General features: G+C 35.6%; 1 protein-coding gene across 1 annotated transcript; it reads right to left on the bottom strand.

Annotated features, from left to right (window-relative positions):
• Positions 1-2,226: 2,226 nt before the first annotated feature.
• On the bottom strand, positions 2,227-12,085 carry HMOX1 (heme oxygenase 1). Its single transcript, XM_039353068.1, has 5 exons — positions 11,857-12,085; positions 11,309-11,429; positions 6,089-6,580; positions 4,509-4,617; positions 2,227-2,879 (listed from the first exon to the last, which is right to left on the bottom strand). The coding sequence occupies exons 1-5, from the start codon at positions 11,874-11,876 to the stop codon at positions 2,764-2,766; spliced, it is 858 nt and encodes a 285-aa protein (XP_039209002.1). The 5' UTR covers positions 11,877-12,085; the 3' UTR covers positions 2,227-2,763.
• Between the last annotated feature and the right edge of the window lie 482 nt (positions 12,086-12,567).

Genomic DNA, 12,567 nt, shown 5'->3' with positions numbered 1-12,567 from the left:
CCTTTTATTCTATTGGCTTTTGAAAGCCAATAGAATAGACTCTCTTGAATAGAGTCTAATTCTATTGGCTTTCAAAAGCCAATAGGAATTGTCCAGGCTGTCTCTGCCCTGCTGAGCCCGCCAAAAGTCCCATTCTGCAAACGTGCTGCACCAGTTGAATAGTCCTCGACTTACGACCGGTTGAGTAGTCCTCGACTTACGACCGGTTGGGGGTTGCAGCATTAAAAAGGTTGAGAACCACTGTATTAGACTAATCTAAGCATTGTTCCTGTTTTGTTTCACGTGGAACAGCTCCCCCTCCCACCTTTTTGGTTGTTGAAGAATTTAAGATTTGCATATGGTGTTAAGACACAATGTGATTTGTTTAATAAGCATGGCAAGCAAGTTGAAGCCAAACAAACATCACAGCACATTATATGTAAACCTTGTCTCAGTCCAATTTAAAGACAAGCTTAAGGAAAGAAGGTAAGGACTGGACCATACTATGTCTAACTGGACAACACTCTGCATATATTAAATTCATAAATAATCCTTATTGATGTTTTATATGTATGTATTGTGTATTTATGTTGTACATCACTTGAGTCACACTCTCTTGAGTTGAGCAGTCTTATAAATCTTGAAATAAATAAAAATGGGGGGGGGAAAGATAGGGTGGGAAAGAAGGGTAGCAAGTAGAGGATAATGACAAATGAACCTCTACAGCAGTGGTTCTCAACCTGTGGGTCGGGACCCCATTTGGGGTCGAATGACCATTTCATGGGGGTCACCAAACCATGCTGTCCGCCATTTTTTTCCCTTTTCTCTAGCTGTCCTACTCCCTCTTATTGGTGGCCACACCCACTTGGGGGTCACCGCAACATGGGGAACTGTATTATGGGGTCACGGCATTAGAAAGGTTGAGAATCACTGCTCTACAGAATTCCAAGGATGCCGCAAGTAATTGTTGAATTAAAGAATTAACCTGGAAGCATTTTCAGGTAGAATTTTACATGGGAAAACACATTAGAAGATTGCAAGGCATTTTTTTCAGTCTTTTGCAGCATGAGATTTTTTTAGTTTTCTGTATAATAATTTTGGAACTGCTTCAAAAGTTCTTGGGTGCATCTAGTGGTGTGCGGGCAAGCATTATCATGAACTAACACCACACCGGAAGTCAGCATGCCCGATGCTTGTTATGGATGGCTCGTCTAAGTTTTTGTAACATTTCAGAGTAGATTTCTGAATTGATGGTCCAACCACGTTCCATGAACTTCACTAGCAGTACTCCTTTGGCGGGATTTTCTATGGCACCACTTCCTATGTGGTGTTGGTTCACGAAAAGGCTTGCCTGCACACCGCTAGATGTACCCAAGAAGTTTTGATTCCTCCCCCATACCCCAGATTTGGCACTGAGCGACTACTACTAAGGAATTTCAAACCTTGTAACACATTATGACAATTTGAATAGTGATTATGTCAAAAAGTGATGTAGTTTTCTAATGTGTATAATAAAAATGGTGTATCTATGAGTGTCTGTCATTGATAACCAAATGGAGATTTATTTCTGAATTGTCCTCGTACATTCACTGAAATCAAGAAATTACTCAATAGCTAAAATAGCTAGAATTAAAAAATAGTATTCTATTTCTGTATACGCCATGTTTGTACCCATAAGGGTATTTTAATTATTTTTCATGGATGTGAGCGTGAATTGGATGGCAATTTATAATTAATCTAGAAGAAGATCAATATGGTTATATGAAATTTTAGTAATGTCAGTTTTCTTGGAAATAAAAATATTCTTGTGTGTTAATTACATCTGCTACTTATATATTTATTGCTACCTATCTTACATATTTTAAGCTTTATTATATTTTTAGTAAATATATTTTAAACTTAAATTAAGTCATAACAAATGCATTTTTCCAGAATCTAAAATATGATAAAGTAATCCTAAATTAGCCAATAACATTAAGGCAATAAACCTTTGATATGCATGTACTGCTGGACTTTAAAACATAAACAGCTATTACAGAGATCACATGTTATATCCTTCCAATAAACGTCTTTTCAATGTTTAAAGGATTTTATAATAGTTGTGGTACTGAATGATTTAATTATCTTCCCAAATACAGGAATACATTAGCTTTATGGCAGTGTACTGATTAGTCCATTTCTATCAGTTATATAACTCAGTATGGAAAGGCAAACATTCTACAAACAATCTGATAAATATATAAAAAGTTGAGTTAACTTACAAGGAGCTTTAATAAAAGTACATACAGTATAACTTAAAAGTACAAAGTACAAATACAAGAATATTTTATTCTGTGTCTGAAAGGTCATTGCTAATTCACTACCGCTTTAAACTAGTAGAAATATATTGCACGAAGTTAACACTATTGTGTTTTAGGACAAAGAAAGACAGGCAATACAACATATACTGTGTAGAAAATCTTGTACACAAACACTGGACAAAATATCACAGCTTGATTTATTCCTCATGTATTCCAGATGGCAAGTTATTCTTTTCTCATCTTGGCTTTTTATTGGTTTAATGGCGTGTCATAAAGTGGCATTTCAGGTTCTTTAGAGAAATGTATTTGACAAAAATTTCTTTAAAAAACTGTTGGTAACAACAATACCTAGAACTGGAAAAATAGTCAAGCTCAACACTTCTAATACATGAGATAATCTAAATTTGTCACCCTCAATTTTTTAAAAATGCATTAGTTTAGGAGTAGGCAAGTAGTAGTAAAAGTGCTTTAAGTTCTTTTCAGTTCATAGAGCATACAAGCCCACAACAACTGTTGTTGCTAACAAGAAAAGAGCAAGAGTCCAACGCAAGAGTGGGATGCTGGACAGCTTCATCTGTGCTTGGCCACTTTCCTTTGGAACTGTATTAAGAAAACAAAAGTTGTTCAGAATGAATAAACAGCTGGAAAGACTGTATCTCTAGATCTTTAAGTAATGTTCTAGTAATAGTCATAGCATCACTAAATGCCTCAACATAGTATAGAGCCTACTAGTTCTGCAAGTTTATGAGACAATATAATATATCACAATTATGTGGATTTAAATTACGTGATAGGCAACCTTTTGGTGTTTATAGCTTTCAAATGTATAACTATGTGGGGTGGGGAAGTTGAGGGAATGCATAACTTGTAAATAAGAACAATCATGAAAAGTTAAGCATAGTCTTATAGTTATGCATTCAAATATATGACCATAAATCTTTAAACAGCAGATCCATAACAAGCCTCAGTGATATCAACATGATAATATTTTTTTTTAATTTATAAGCTGCCCCACTTCCAGAAGACTCTGGGCGGCTAACAATAAAAACACCATAAAACATAACGAAACAAACAGTACAATAACAGTCATCCAGGGGTCAGATTTTATAAACCCAGGCCTGCCGGAAAAGCCAGGTCTTAAGCAGCTTACGGAAAACCAACAGAGTGGGAGCGGGCCTAATCTCTGGGGGGAGCTGGTTCCAAGACGTAGGCGCCATCACAGAGAAAGCCCTCCGCCGCGGCCCCACCAAATGGCACTGCTTGGCCGACGGGACCTGAAGGAGGCCCAGCCTGTGGGATCTAACCAGATGAAGGGAACTATGAGGTAGTAGGCGGTCTCGCAAATAGCCTGGCCCTGAGCCATATAGGGCTTTAAAGGTAATAACCAACACCTTGAATTGGACCTGGAGACCAACCAGTGCAGCTCACGGAGGATAGGTGTAACGTGGGTGTATCGAGGAGCACCCACTATCACTCGCGCGGCTGCATTCTGGACCAACTGTAGTCTCTGAATACTTTTCAAGGGTAGCCCCATGTAGAGCGCGTTGCAGTAGTCCAGACGCGAGGTGACAAGGGCATGAGTGACTGTAAGGAGAGCCTCCCGGTCCAGGTAGGGTCGCAACTGGTGCAACAGACGAACTTGTGCAAAGGTCCTCCCAGCCACAGCCGTCAAATGATGTTCCAAATTCAGCTGTGGATCAAGGAGGACACCCAAGTTGCGAACCCGCTCCGAAGGGGGTATATTTTCCCCCACAAGAGTCAACACTGTGCATTGTGACATCACTGAAATGATGAAATTATTCAGTTGCATCATGGCATCTAACAGTCAAGATGCCCCCATCATTCTCCTCCCTATGGATTATTTTATGAAATATTTGGACATGCATGATAAAAAGTTTTTTGGTAATCACTTGTAATTTATAGTATAACTAAATTTTCTATCTGTTTTCATATTGTGAATTGAAAATGTTCCATATTTAACATATGGCCTACATAATGATTAATCATTACCAAACTTACATATTTTAGATGCCCAGGAGAAGGTAGGTGGGAATGGGAGCTGTGAAAATGATTCTAAGTGGGCATATTTTATAATATATACTGATTTTTTCAATTATCCAGGATAAAAATTAACAAGAAAATAAATTACAAAAGATAGTGAATATTAATGAATCGTTATTTTTTCATTGCAGTTGCAAGAACAATCTGAAAGTTAAAATAATTTCTTACTCTGTGTTCTGTTGTTTCCTGTTGTGTGAAAATCTAACTTGGATTTCCCAAGATGATTGTTCTGTGGAGGCTTGTCTTGATTCACCAACTTTTGCAGCTCCTGAAACACCTGGGAAAAATTAATCACACGGTAGTTTAATTGCCAGGAAGTATTTTCTTTCTTTATTCCTGGATTTAGATTTTGCAAGACCCATTTTAAGGAATTTAGAAAGCTTCCTTCCAGTTCTCCTGCTTCAGCATAACTTTTAATATGGGAAGCAATGTAGAAAACGTATGTTTAATATGTTCAACTATGGCCATCTACTTTGCATTAATTAATATGAGTAATGAATAATTTGAATATGAAACACTACAAATCTAGTGCATAGATAAATATGAAAATTTAGTGTTTTATGTTTCTATCTATCTGTAGGTAAAGAAAATGTGTTTGCAATACTGATAACATGGAGGAGAAAAAGAAAGAGGGCTCCAGCTCATATCTCCTAATCAAATACATAATACTTCATTTGTATAAATGGAATTTGGACTTTCCTCAGTTTAGAAAGTATTGGCCCATGAGATCATTGATCAATTACATATACTTTTAATTTTAAATTCTGTACTGCTAAATGCCTCTATTTTTTTGAAATAATGAATAACTATAATGAATAATCTAATTCCCTTTTTAAAATGTTCATGTTATTGGCCATGACCACATCTTATAAAAATGAAATTCAACAGTTAGCAATATATAATATGGGAATGTATTTTTAAAAATATGTCTTGAATCATCGAAATTTGACCTTTGTTGGCTGACTTAAGGTTCTGGTATAAAACATTTTTATAATATTGGTGCACTATGGTTTTCTCTATTCAGTTTTTTTCTTTTGAGATAAAGAGGCTCTTACACTGTAACTTTTTTTCCATGGAGCTGCTGTAACTCCTTTGTCCTTTTCCACAATGTTCTTTGAGATATAATAGTCTAAGTATCTTAATAATATTCAATTGATATAAAATGGTATAAAAATATAGTGAAAAAAGCCAGGCTGAATTTAAATGTAATTGTCTATAAACAGATGTAAGGAAACAAGGAATTTTGATAGATTTGAATACCACCATCTATATTTTCAAAGGTTTTTTTTCTCCTTATTTCATGAAATCTGTGCTCCTTTGTAAAAATTAACCAAATCAATTTGTAGGGGTCCTGCAGGAGCATTTTAAGAATATGGTAATATGTTAATTAGTTATTGTTAAGACCGATTGATTCTAATAGGTAGTTTGTTTTATTTGAGTGGGTCATTTTAAACTTTTAAAATTCAGCACAATTATTTCTACCATACCCAAGCTCCAGCATCATAATCAACTTTCTCTTTTACTTATGTTTTTGTTCAGTATTAAGCTAGAGGAAAGGTTCCATGAAAATCATAGCATTGGTCACCCCATTGTTATTGACTGTTATTGATAAAGAAGGAAATATTTCAATATCCCAGATAAAACAGCGATCAACGTTTATGAAGGAGAATTGTCATGGTCAATGTATTTCTTAAAATTACTTATTTCTTGGGTTTGCAAAAATTAAATAGATGTGACTAATTACTCACTTCAATATTCAAAAGAAAAGATTTTCTGGCCTCTTCAACAATTCTCTCAATAATAGAAGAATCCATGGGGATGCTGTTCATCCGAGCTCTATAAAGCTGTTTGAATTTGCTGATGTTGGTGATTCCAGAGAAATTGAAGAAAGACAGCCCTTTTCCAGTATTGGGCAAACTGAGAGATTTCTGGGCAATCTTCTTCAGAATTTGGCCACCAGACAGATCACCCAGGTATCGAGTGTAAGCATGGGCTACTAAAAGTGCAGGTTCATGCTGGCCCACATGATGTATTCTATCCACATATTTCTGAGTTGCCTCATGACATTGGATGTCTTTCTTCCATGTGGGGCCATAGAAATATTCCAGGTCATCTTCCAGTGCAGCTGTGCGATTCAATTCATTGGGGAAATAAACAGGAGCATAGACTGGGTTGTCCTTGTTTCTTTCAGACTCTTCCTCCAGGGCCACATAGATGTAATAAAGAGAAGCCAAATACAGCTAAAACAAAGAAAAGAAAAACAGTTACTAAATCTCTCTTAAGTTGTAAATGTTTATTATTTATTTGATTTGATATTTAGATTCACCTTTCCATTAAAAAGCCATAGTGTTCATGATTTTTGGATTCCATTTTTTGGTGGAAAAGGCTCCTAAGAACCAATTCAGTTTTGGTAGCATTTGATGTCTGGCCAATTTTATTTGATCATCTACAAATTGTGTTCAACCATTTCATGTCATTTGGAAGGTTGCCATGTAACATTTTATATTGGCATTCATTTATCTAACTTGTATGTAGTTTTCAAAATCTTTCTTAAATTGTTTAAATACCTCACTGATGTGAGGATAAGGTATGGAACACCATATGTATTAAATTTGATTGGTCTTCACTTGTTAACCATTTGAATCCCAATTATAGATATTCTATAAAAATATAATTGATTTCCTAAAACTGCACGTATACTAACAGATTTCAGCATTGGGAAAGACTCAACATTCACTGGCAATGTTACTGATAAAATCAGTGGGTTATAGCTAGTGAAAAAAGTTTCTAGTGGTTTTCCTAATCTACTGTTGCTTTCCATGTAAGAAATGCTACAAATGTCCCCTCCACCCCCGTATGCTAGCATTGGGAGAACTTTGGGATGCTACAGTGAATAAGACAAATTAGAGACAAACTAGACCCTCACTTTATTCCAGCATTATTTTCCTACAGTGCAATATCACGACTAGATAGAGGCCAGTTTTTAAAATTCACAGGAATATTTTTCAGAAAAAAAACCCAGGTGTTATCTTTCCACTACCATTATTTTGTTTTTTGATAAAATACTTTTGCTTAATATTGAGTCTAAATACATTTGATCTGAAAAACAAAACTAGATATCTTTTAAATATTAACTAAATTCCATGAAACATTTGTTTAGATATGATAAAAGAGCTAGTTTCACAACAATTGAAGAAAATACTTGAGTTGTAGGTTGTAGGTTATAAGAGAAATGAATACTAGAAAATGGCTTAAATTTGCAAATAAGGGAACGAAGTTGGCTACAAGATTGTCATGCAGTCCCAAGATAGACCCTGGTGCTATTAGCATATCCACATATGCTAATTTCCTAGAGTCTTAGATTGGCCTCTAATTTTGCTAAAATTTTAGCACTGTTTAGCTGTTTCTGTTTTTCACCCCAGGTTTTGGACCCTTGTGTGGCTTGAGAATATTCATGGGAGAAACATGGATAGAACAAGAGAATATAGATTGTGAGTTTGCCAACCATTGTTTTTGTATTTAATGATCTATAAGTCTACCATCAGCTAGCAGTACAATATGATAGTCTCAGACTATAATAGAATACATACTTAGAACAATAGTGTGTTAGAGCAGTGGTTCTCAACCTTTTTAATGCCGCGACCCCCAACCGGTCATAAGTCGAGGTCTACTCAACTAGTGCAGCACCGTTTGCAGAATGGGAGTTTTGGCGGGCTCAGCAGGGCAGAGACAGCCTGGACAATTCCTATTGGCTTTTGAAAGCCAATAGAATTAGACTCTATTCAAGAGAGTCTATTCTATTGGCTTTCAAAAGCCAATAGAATAAAAGGGAGTAGTACAGCTAAGGAAAAGGGGAAAAAATGGTGGACTGCGTTGTTTGGCGACCCCCGTGAAATGGTCGTTCGACCCCAAATGGGGTCCTGACCCACAGGTTGAGAACCACTGTGTTAGAGCTTCATTCCACACATTTTAGGAGCATCTGCTTTCTCTTATACTCCCGAGTACCTAATGTGATAAAAATATTTTATTTATTTATATTATTAAATTTATATGAAAAAATCTCTTTTTTAATTTAACTATTAGGATCCTTTTTATATCCAAGTGTTGGTGCCCCTTGCACTAGCATTTTCCATTTGGCTCACCTTGATGCCACTATTTCACACTTGCAGACCATGGAGTATTATGCAGATTAATGGATGGAACCTTTAATCAGGTGTCTGAAATCCAATGTATTTGTCTTGAGGTTAATGTCTAAATTGCTAATCTGTAATTTCCTCTGTTGCACTTCTTATTTATTTTATTTTTTTACTATATTTTGTTTTTGTATTGTGAGTTGCTCACTTATCAAAAGCAGAATGAAGTGCTCATCATCCTAAACAGTAAAACAGCCCTAACCAGATGGGATGACTCCTCAAATGTGAGGGTTCAGCTCCTATAATTCCCACCCTGCATAATTACTATGGCTGGAAGAAGATGAAAAAGTAATAGTATGATACAACTTGAAGACTCTCATTTGGGAAATGTTGCAGTAAGAAACTAGCTGAGAATTAGGGAAAGGGAGAACTGAGCAACATTGTGGTTGAAGTTGCTGCTTAATCAGTTTTAGAAAGGGTAGTGAATCTGTCAGCTTCAGGAGATTATCCTTAAGAGAATTTAATATATTGCTATTTTTTCTGGAACTTCTAAAACCAACCAATTTTAAAAGTATAATAATTATTCCTTTTCCAGATATTTTTTTTTGTCATTTACTATTACTTTTAATTCTTTTGAGTGGAAATGGCAAATTGTAGTGAATCACTGAAACTTCCCTAACCCATTAGCTGGTAATCAGCAACTTTGGGCAAACATTCATTTGAAGAAAATGGAACATACTGTCCTGATTCTATTTGATTTCTCATTATTTGTTCTTACGCCTAAAAATAACAACAGATCCAATCATAATATACTTCACTGTATATAATTTAGACCTAATTTTACACAACCATACACACACATCAAAACTTATTTACATTTTCTCTAGGTAATAATGGAGTTCTATTGGTTAATTGTTCTAACTGTTAGGAAGTTTCTCCTTAGTTCTAGGTTACTTCTCTCCTTGATTAGTTTCCACCCGTTGCTTCTTGTCCTGCCCTCAGGCGCTTTGGAGAATAGCTTGACTCCCTCTTCTTTGTGGCAGCCCCTGAGATATTGGAACACTGCTATCATGTCCCCTCTCGTCCTTCTCTTCGTTAAACTAGACATAGCCAATTCCAGCAACCGTTCCTCATATGTTTTAGTCTCCAGTCCCCTAATCATCTTTGTTGCTCTTCTCTGCATTCTTTCTAGAGTCTCAACATCCTTTTTACGTCGTGGTAACCAAAACTGGATGCAGTATTCCAAGTGTGGCCTTACCAAGGCATTGTAAAATGGTATTAATACTTCACATGATCTTGAGTCTATCCCTCTGTTAATGCAGCCCAGCACTGAGCTGGCTTTTTTGGCAGCTGCAGCACACCGCTGGCTCATATTTAAGTGTTTACTAGAGATCAGCCAATCTACAAAGAAAAAGAATCTGAAGAAGTTCTAACACTTATTTACTAGAAGCATTTTAACCTCAATTGAGGTTAATCTAAGAATTTTGTTTGTACTGCCATCACTTCCATTTTACTTTAGTAAAAAATGTTCATTTTCCCCTCTGTTGGTTTTATTAATTATGTTCCTGCTTCCTAGCATTCCATTATCCATTCAGCACTTATATCTAATGACTATTTCTAGTTGAAATAGTCTAGCGGTTCTACTGGAAAATGAATACTCAAGTATTTGTGCAATTTTTTGGTCACCTAGTACTGGTACATTGCAAACATGCATAATATATTCCCACCTAAAAATGAACCAGGGAATTGTGTCTTCCCATCTTCTATACTGTTCTTCCAACACAAAACTGTATACTATGATTTACACTATCAGTTTATTTTTCTTTAGGAGTATCTCAATTCACTTTAGATATATTATGCAAATATAATAAACATATATAATATGTGATTTCTTGTTGAATATACATTCTAGGCGTATGTGGTGTAATGTTGCTATGATGTAATATTTTTGTTTCAAAACAACAATATTTACTAGCACAGACTTGTCTGTCAGGTTTATCATGGGGAATTTGTTTTCGTTCCTTGTTTTCCTTTTGTTAATGTGTAATGCATGTGTTAATTATTCTATATTTTCAACTTTTATAAAGTTGTGTATTCTGATAAATTTTCTCTTCTCAAACAAAATCTATATACACCCTAGGAATATGTTGAGCTCAGTATTTGGATTATGCCTTAACTTTAATAAACATACTCCTTAATGTACTGAGGAATACGTTCTAGTGAAAACTATTTCTGAATAAACATATTTAAGATTGTATAGAACTTTTGTTTATGCTTTGGGAAAGCTAAAGCATTTGCTTAAATCAGTTACAATTGAGTCAAGGGAACTGAAACAAAAATTGCTTATACCAATCATAATTAAGGAGAAAAAGGTCAAACTCAGAAGAAGGATGATATTAGGCTTCTGTCTCTATTTCATTTTTTATATTTTATTAAAATACTAAGGTGCATAAATTCAAACCAGATGCACACTTTGTAGTTGGCAGAAGTGGCTGTACCATTGAGGTTAATAAATAGTAGACATTTAAAAATACACAATTATCCTGGGAATATAGGGGGGGGTTTCACACAAATCTACCCCCTCTTTTTTTCTACCTGGTTCTTTGTCTTCCATGGGAAGGCCTTGAAGGATCTGGGGTTCTAATGTAATCTGAATTGTCCACTTTCCTGTGCCCAGAATAATAAGGTGATTTAATTTTCCTATAAATCAACTTACATTATACTGCACTTGCATAGCTTAATTTCCTATACATCAAGTTATGTTATACTACATCTACAGCTTAATTTGTAATTTATCCATAAACCACAACTTCTCCAAAACCAGAAAACATGTACCTTAAATTCATGAGGTGACACCTGTCCCTTTTGGAAAATCTTCATGAATTCTGTGTTTTCTGCCTCTTCATGAACATCTTTGGTGTTTTCCTTCAGGGCTTCTGAAAGGTCTTGAAACTTTCTATTGAAGATATGAAAGAAAGGGGGTGGTTTAGGGTAGAACTCATATTAAAGAATTTCTCATTAATCCTTTAACACAGAAGTTAAATTGGCAATCTTTGGAAAGAGAGCATCCTTTCTGGACAATTGAGAAAGGACCTCTCTATTCTTAAAGGACAAGATAAGTTCAAACAAAAAGTTACATTTCTTTGGACAAAAAAAAGAGTTTGGGAAAAGTTACAGATATAAGACTAAAAGATCACATATCAAGCTGACAGAATGGAATCAGACTGGTGGATTAAAATCTATTTAATCATACAAAGTTTTCTTTTCGGGGATCACAAAGACATGTTAGTGAAAGAAATACCAAGAATTCTAATGTGGAACATCTGTGAGTGAGAAAAGTATATGCTGGATATATATATGAACGTCTTAAAACTAAGACTCACCCTTCAGAATGCTGAGCCATTGTTCCTTTTTTCTGTTGTTTGCTATCCTTCCTTTCTTCTTTCTGTTGGCCTTTTGCTTTCTTCTTTCCAGAGGCTGAGAGGTTTCTGAATGAAGCAGCCCTTCTCCTTCATCGTTCTCTTTATACTTTTACTGTGAGATCACGTGCTCAGCCAGAAAACGTCAGACCTCAGAAAACATACAGTTCTCTTGCAACATGTACACTTTTTTCGCCACACCCCATCACCAGAGAAATTCAGCCCTTTCTTTTTTTTCTCTCCTCTGAGTAGGGAGGGAGGAAGAGAAGTCACATGAGGCTTTATTGACAGCTAAGCACAACAGGATGTCAAGAGACTTCTCTGTAAAGAATGCTGGGCATTAACCATTTCCTTCCCCAGAACCAACCAACCTCTTTTCAGATGTTAGTGACTCTTGATAATATTTATTTTTATACATATTGGATATACAAGAAATTCAAAAGAGGCAGGCAATATACTTTATATCATATTTTTGTTCCTTGATTTAGGGGACAATCTTATTAGAATCTTTGATTTACATGTGGCAGTGGGAAACTTATGTTGTTGAGGTTTCTCTCACTCTGCTGGCACAAAGTTCTGCCAGTGTAGATCTGATTTGATAGATCTTCATGGGGAATCCAAAGATACTTATTGGTGACTGAATGTGGACCCACTAGAACCAAATCCACCTTGTTT

This window comes from Crotalus tigris, unplaced genomic scaffold (genome assembly GCF_016545835.1).
Source record: "Crotalus tigris isolate CLP2741 ecotype Arizona unplaced genomic scaffold, ASM1654583v1 scf7180000018491.14276545383:2951260, whole genome shotgun sequence".
Classification (NCBI taxonomy): domain Eukaryota; kingdom Metazoa; phylum Chordata; class Lepidosauria; order Squamata; family Viperidae; genus Crotalus; species Crotalus tigris.
The sequence above is the reverse complement of the archived record's forward strand: the minus strand, read 5'-3'. Positions and strand labels throughout refer to the sequence as shown.

What these genes read in the sequence shown, in the direction of transcription:
- HMOX1 (XM_039353068.1), bottom strand. Translation starts at nt 11,876, where the DNA reads ATGGCTCAGCATTCTGAAGG. An exon ending in TGTCACCTCATGAATTTAAG is followed by an intron (nt 6,581 to 11,308) that starts GTACATGTTTTC and finishes TCTTTGTTTTAG; the next exon opens with CTGTATTTGGCTTCTCTTTA. An exon ending in AGGAAACAACAGAACACAGA is followed by an intron (nt 2,880 to 4,508) that starts GTAAGAAATTAT and finishes TTCTTAATACAG; the next exon opens with TTCCAAAGGAAAGTGGCCAA.